At 37.0% G+C, this 7,309-nt stretch overlaps 1 protein-coding gene across 1 annotated transcript; it reads left to right on the top strand.

Annotated features, from left to right (window-relative positions):
• Window positions 1-417: 417 nt before the first annotated feature.
• On the top strand, window positions 418-1,160 carry LOC146158050 (uncharacterized). The gene is made up of 2 exons (XM_083383709.1): window positions 418-777; window positions 859-1,160. The coding sequence occupies exons 1-2, from the start codon at window positions 495-497 to the stop codon at window positions 1,158-1,160; spliced, it is 585 nt and encodes a 194-aa protein (XP_083239835.1). The 5' UTR covers window positions 418-494.
• Window positions 1,161-7,309: the final 6,149 nt, after the last annotated feature.

Here is a 7,309-nt window from a genome sequence, read left to right as displayed (position 1 = left end):
GGTGGTAGGGGAAACGCGATGTTTCTAGGAATGTTTATCGTTATGCAAACATTTTATCGTTATGTAGTGAAAGTATTGACGTGTTTTACGGACCATAAGGAGCAATCTAAATCCATTTTTTTCCACATAAATTGATCGTGCGGCTTATAAGCCGGTGCGCCTAATGTATGGATCAAGTACGGTGTAGTGCTTTATTGCCTACACTCAAAACCAGTACCGATACTATTATCATATAAATAAACCACCGTCTAACACAATAAACTACGGTAAAAGCAACTTGCGACTACTTGCGACCCCACGTTGCGTCTGATCGACAGGCGACGGCTGGCGACCGCATGGCCGCCGAACCAACGTTGGGTTGCAATGGGAGACGAAAAAGGAACGCGGAGAAAAAGTGGGAGGTTTTCGAATGCTATATAAGAACGGCTGTTGACAGAACCTACACACAACTTTCAAGGTATCTCATCTGAAGGAAGAACTGCTATAATAGAAGAATGCTTCAACTTGGCGTTTCAATTCTAGTTTTACTGCAAGCTTGCAATGCGCTTGCCTACGGACAAGCTCAGTCCAACGACTTCTTGGTGTGCAAACCAATTGGCAGCTTGTTCGAGATGCAACAATCCAACACCGGGGGGGACTCGACAACCATGAGGGGAAGTCCAGGACCTCCAGGCCGGAGAGGCCCGAGGGGCTTAGCTGGCCCGATTGGCCCCACAGCACCACAACCAACTGTTGATTGGAACAGAATTGAACAAAAAATCGACCAGAAAATTAAAGGTAAGATTTTTCAGTCAAATTAATTTGATAAACGTAAATATATATTTTTTGGCTTTTGTAAGTATTCTTTTTATGTTTCAGAATTGTCCCAATGCCCTGGCGTTGTATTCAACGGATCTTGCTTCTGGCTTCCACAAACCGTTGCATCTGGAAAGGACGGAAAAGGCAAAGCTGCAGCAGAACGTCTTTGCCAGTTTCACAACGGAACTCTGGTTGATATTGAAAGTGAGCAAATGTACGAGACGCTGTATTCGTACATCAAGCGGGCCTGGAATATGTACGTGGACCAACCAACTTACAATTTTGTAGAAGTTTGGTTGGCGTCAACTTACGAGGTGGGTGATTCTAACTTGAAACTTACTAAACGTTGCGATTCATGCTAATACATAAATGCATTTTATAGTTAAAACAATACGACTTCAAACGGTAATGCATCTGCATTTGTGTAAAGTGAAAATCCACTAAAAACTCTAAAATTTACTGAATTTTGAAAGACAATCAGAAACACTTCGATTTAAATCACGCATTGTTGAATGAAGAACTGCATTAGCGTTTTTTTCTCGTTTTTTCAGTTCTTATTTCGGGTTATGCAAAACTTTTGAAAATGCTTAGCTGTTATTTTTGACAAAACGACAAAAACTTAAAAAATGCTAAAAAAACACGCGGCTTATCATTTTAATCCGGCCCGCGGCTTACTTTTCGTAAAATACATTAGAAAAACACAAAATTAACTTTTAATTATGACGCCCCCCTATATCTGTGCTCGATGCGTCACGCTATCCCTTTTCTACACTATTTTATGCTTTCCATGCAGCCTGCGGTAAAAACAAATTACCTGTATGCAAAAACTTTGAAAATGCTTAGCTGTTATTTTTGGCATATCAAAAAGACAAAAACTTTAAAAATGCGAAAAAAGACGCGGGTTATTTTTGAAATAACAAAAAGACAATAAATTAAAAATGTGTTATTTTTGAAATGTGTTGGGTAAAGTTTAGTTTAGACCTGGACAAACTACGACCCGCCAAGCAATTTAATCCGGCCCGCGGCTCATTTTTTGTAAAATACATTAGAAAAAACACAAAATTAACTTTTAATTGTGACGCCCCCCTATATCTGTGCTCGATGCGTCACGCTATCCCTTTTCTACACTATTTTATGCTTTCCATGCAGCCTGCGGTAAAAACAAATTACCTAACCCTGGTTTAGTTGTTTAAATAAGTTCATAAAAATAACAAAGAGCTATTATACTATAAAAAAGCCATCGCGGTATTTTAAAATCACCACCAAAAAAAACATCTACTACTAATACATTTGTCTAATTCGGAGGTTTACTACTATCTAAAAGCAAAATCGAAGTTGAATCAACCTTACACGTTTAACGTGTATCGCATAGTGCTCTAATACAAATTTAACACAGTACAGTTAAATTGATGTTGGATGTAATTTAAAACTAAGTTTCGATGAGGTTAATTTAAAACTAAACAACAATTTCAAAAAGATTATTGCAGTATTTGTTATTTTGTATAATTTTTCGGCATTTTCGCATTTCGTAAACGATTTTGACCTAACGTGTAAATTATACCAAAAATTTTGACTTCGTTTGGCAAGTTAAATAATCGCCCTAATCATTACATTGTGGCAGGCAAAATAAATTCCCGCTTTTTTGCACAGAATGGAGAGCTGCGAAGTTCAACTGGTGGAAGTGTTTACGTGCGTTGGCGTCCGGGATATCCATACGGTTCGGGTCAAGCATCCTTTTGGGTTATTGCTACAACCCCAATATGGGGGTCGTCTAATATTGGCATGCATAATATAGCAGGTCTCAACTTCCGATTGCCTGTTGCGTTTTGTCGTATTAAAACATCAAACTAATATCATTGGTCAACTATAATAAATACAACAAGATTTTCTCCACAATATGCTTGCCTGCAAAGCAATTTCTACTTCGATTTTGAATTATAAGAAACACCAACGTATGCCTTCTTTTCATATAAATTAAATTTTTATGTTTTACACTTCAGTAACAAATCGAGTCAGTTGATTTTTGCGTTTTTGCTTAGAGCAACAAATCAGATTCTATAATCGTTTTTTTCTTTTGTGCACTATTGAACCTTACAAATGATTGACAGGAGGCATGCTGTCGCGCGACAATAATATGGCGTTTATTAACCACTTGCTTACCGCATTTTGAGCAGTAAAGTGCTTTGATCGTTTCAAGTGCTTGCTTTGTTTTGTGCATTATTGAACCTTACAGATGATTGACAGGAGGCATGCTGTCGCGCGACAATAATATGGCGTTTATTAACCACTTGCTTACCGCATGTTGAGCAGTAAAGTGCTTTGATCGTTTCAAGTGCTTGCTTTGTTTTGTGCACTATTGAACCTTACAGATGATTGACAGGAGGCGTGCTGTCGCGCGACAATAATATGGCGTTTATTAACCACTTGCTTACCGCATGTTGAGCAGTAAAGTGCTTTGATCGTTTCAAGTGCTTGCTTTGTTTTGTGCATTATTGAACCTTACAGATGATTGACAGGAGGCGTGCTGTCGCGCGACAATAATATGGCGTTTATTAATTCACTTGCTTATCGCATTTTGAGCAGTAAAGTGCTTTGATCGTTTCAAGTGCTTGCTTTGTTTTGTGCATTATTGAACCTTACAGATGATTGACAGGAGGCATGCTGTCGCGCGACAATAATATGGCGTTTATTAACCACTTGCTTACCGCATTTTGAGCAGTAAAGTGCTTTGATCGTTTTAAGTGCTTGCTTTGTTTTGTGCATTATTGAACCTTACAGATGATTGACAGGAGGCGTGCTGTCGCGCGACAATAATATGGCGTTTATTAACCACTTGGTTACCGCATTTTGAGCAGTAAAGTGCTTTGATCGTTTCAAGTGCTTGCTTTGTTATGTGAATTATACAATGTAAATAAACACTAATGACTTCTGACTGAGGTAATAGTTTTATTAAAGTTCCATCCGCCTAAACATGCTCAGAGCAGTTTAGAAATGTCTAAACAACATCAAAAAACTTTGCAATAAATAAGCAAATAACGTACTCAATACCGTAAACACCCGATTGTTTAAAAACTTGCAAATTAGGCAAAACAATATTTAGTAATCAGGGGTTCTTAAACGCGTAGACCACTGTAGGCAAAAAAAATTAAAAAATGACGTCATAAATTAACGTCACAATACAAGTAGACTTCATAAATTTGCTGATTTTGGTCCACAAATGTGAAAGTGAAATGGAGTCTAAATACATTCAGTGCAAAACCGTTTTATTTTTGATTAAATTGTTTTCCTTAACAATTTGATTTCTTCTTTAATATATACTAATATTTCAATTTGGCCTTCATGGACCCCTAAAACTAGCTTACGGACCCCCAATGGGTATACGGACCCCAGTTTAAGAACCCCTGACTTAGTTGTAGACTTTGTTGAGTTTTCTTCAACAATGTAGAAGTCTAAAAACATACTTTGCGATATTAGCTTTGCATTGAGACTAATTAACCCTTATTCTTGTTAACCCTAACGGTTAACCAAAAAAAAAGGCTGGTTTGGAAAACAGTTCGGAAATGATGTCTAAGAAGTTGTAGCGTCATAAGTAATAATTAGTGGATAATTTGGAATTTATCGTACTGCATATTTTTACCTCGTTTGTTTTGACATAAAACCTGTCTTTTATCGCTATGACGTAATGGAAATTTACCGTTATTTTGCCCCTCGTAAGAACTTGCTAACCAAAACATTCCCAGCAAAACGCGCCGCTGTGATGACACACATTTCCGCTGCCCTAAAAAATGTTTTTCGTGCTATGACACGTAACGTGTTTTCGTCATGCGAAGTGTAAATATATTTGTGTTGGCGTTTCGATATAACCAGTTGGTCGCCAGTTAAATAAAAAAGGTTTTGTTGCTTGTCGGCCTGGCCGGCTTGCCCATACCAGCCAACAAAAACTGTGTGGATTTGTAATCAGACTACAACAATACCTTGAAGTAATAGTGAGGTTGATTGGTCGAGGAAAATTAGTTTAATGAGACTTGTAATTAACTACGCTGCTTCAAAGTATTGAATGTGTTAAATTGGAGCTTATTGCAGGCAAAACTTCTTTCAGTTATATAAAACTTTTCAGTTATATATTGAGTAGGCAAAACATCTTACAGTTGTGGGTTTTGTTAATATGTTGTTTCACTATTTATAGCAGCGGTTCCAAAAACTTTTCTAAAATGTTTCCTGGTGGACCCGTTGCAATTGTTTTAAAAATTCGCGGCCCTATAAAAAATCAAGGGTCAGTTGACCCATGTTTCTTGTAGTAGTACACTAATACAGTCTCGAATCTTTCTAATGTAACAACTCTAACAAATACGATTCGCTGATAGCAGTTAAAACGACATAATAGATACTTTATGATGTCACAAGAAACACCATAAAGCACGCTATATGATGGAATAATAAAGACAATAATGATGACAGATAATAATGTTTAAAGCATAGACTAGTGTTTAAATACATTTGCTAACGCCTAATATTGAAAGACAAGACTAATTCTCCTTGCGGATCCTCTGAAACTGCTCTACGGACCCCAGTTTGGGAACAGCTGATTTATAGCCTACGTGAAACACAGAGGCTACTCGCGTTTTTGTTTTGTGATAATAAGACGTATTTCCTTTTTTACTGTTTATCGATTACGATAAATGAGAAGGCGAACTTGTTTTAAATATATTAAGTATTAAAATAGCAAAATATTTAATTAAGCGACTTTTGTAGCTTTGTAATGTCACAAAACTGTAAAAAATATTTATTAGTCTTGTAATTACCAATAATAAAAATGTTGGAATTTTGACAATTAGGTAATCCGAAAGTCACTTATCTCTGTCTGCAAATGATGCACAAAAGACAATTTTAAACACTTTAGAAAAAATAATCGAGACAGTTGAGGCAAAAGCAGTTTAAAAAAATAGTCAAGAATAGTTAAAGAGGTAAAGGCACATCCGGTTTCAAACAGTTATACGAAATAGTTGGTAAACATTTAGCCACCCAAATTTAGGCAGACGTTCGAAAGTTACATATCTCTGTCTAAAAATAACGCACAAAAAACAACTGTAAAAGAAAAAACACGAATATTGAAATGAATCAGCGTTTAAAAACTTGTCAAACCTTTCGCCACCAAGATTTGCCCAAATTCGAAAGTCACTTATCTCTGTGTCTACACAGATCGGCAAACTGTGGGCCGCGGCCCAAATGTGGGCCGCACAGCCATTTTAAGTGAGCCGCGGGGTCATTTTGAGTTTCTTAGTGCTACTAAGTAGTTGTGGGCCGCGAGAAAGCCGTACATTAACCGCACTTTATTTTAAAAGTTATTGTGGCGTAGAATTTTGAAATTTGCTCAGCTTGGAAAGGCCCACGTGCCAAATGTGGTCATGAGAGCCTGAGGAACTATATTTTTGGCCAAATTTAACTATATGGTAACGCAAAATTTTCGCGCCTCGTGCGTATATACTTCGTTTAATAGTAAGTTATGTTTACATAAAGCATGGCAGTGTTTGGGCAATCAAAGCACGTGTAAAATTCTACCTTAAAATCAAATATCATGAATCCGCCACTGTTTTCGTGGTGGTTTTAACGTAGTGGGCCTTTAATAGCTCTGAAACGAGTACTTTAGGCTGCAACAAAAAGTTTGCCGACCACTGGTCTACACAATGACGCACACAAGACAACTGTAAGCATTTAAAAGAGTAAAACAAAAGTCCGAAAAGCGAATGTCACATCCTGGAACCGACACGACTTTCGAGCTTACAGCGCCGCTAAAAAACTAGACACCCCTATACCAAGAGTTCAGTCACTCATTCATAGTGAGATTAGATAACTGTAAACATTTAGAAAAAAACAGTCCAGAGGGTTAAAGTGTAGCGCGTCGGCTTATTATTGTTATTTAATTACGATTGCTCGTAAATTAACACGAAGATGTTATTTGCATTCCGTAAACACGCCTCTGCTAATCGATGGCCAGGCGTGTGTACAAAAGCCTAACGAGACGGCATCTTAACGGAATCTACTGAACGTAACTGGAACTGACTGGATCTCAATTTAACCAACTGAAATAATGTAACGGACAGACTTTATTATGCTGGACTGTGCTAGTACTGTACCATGGATGCAAAAAATATTCAAATTGCTGTTGGGGATAAATAGTAGCAAAATTCGGCAAAATATCTCGTTATGTTTTTGTGTAATACCCGCCATTATCAAGTGAAGATATAGTAAAGTTATTTGTCATTCTGATCGAAATTGTTAAACTGCTTCGAAGAGAAAGATAATTTGACCAATCACCTTTGCATAGAAAGTGAACATCAGTGTTCTTCAAATTTTAATTTGTGTAGCGTTTTTAACTAGTTTTTTTTTTCGGAATTCCGTTATTACAGCTAAATTGGCAAATACAAAATAAAAGTTGTCAATGCAACATAAATATAACCTTGCAAATGTCACTTAATAGTTTTTTCACCTACTAAAAATAAAAGTTTTTTTT

Source organism: Ascidiella aspersa, chromosome 3, assembly GCF_963924565.1.
Source record: "Ascidiella aspersa chromosome 3, kaAscAspe10.2, whole genome shotgun sequence".
Classification (NCBI taxonomy): domain Eukaryota; kingdom Metazoa; phylum Chordata; class Ascidiacea; order Phlebobranchia; family Ascidiidae; genus Ascidiella; species Ascidiella aspersa.
This window is presented reverse-complemented; position numbering and strand designations above follow the sequence as displayed.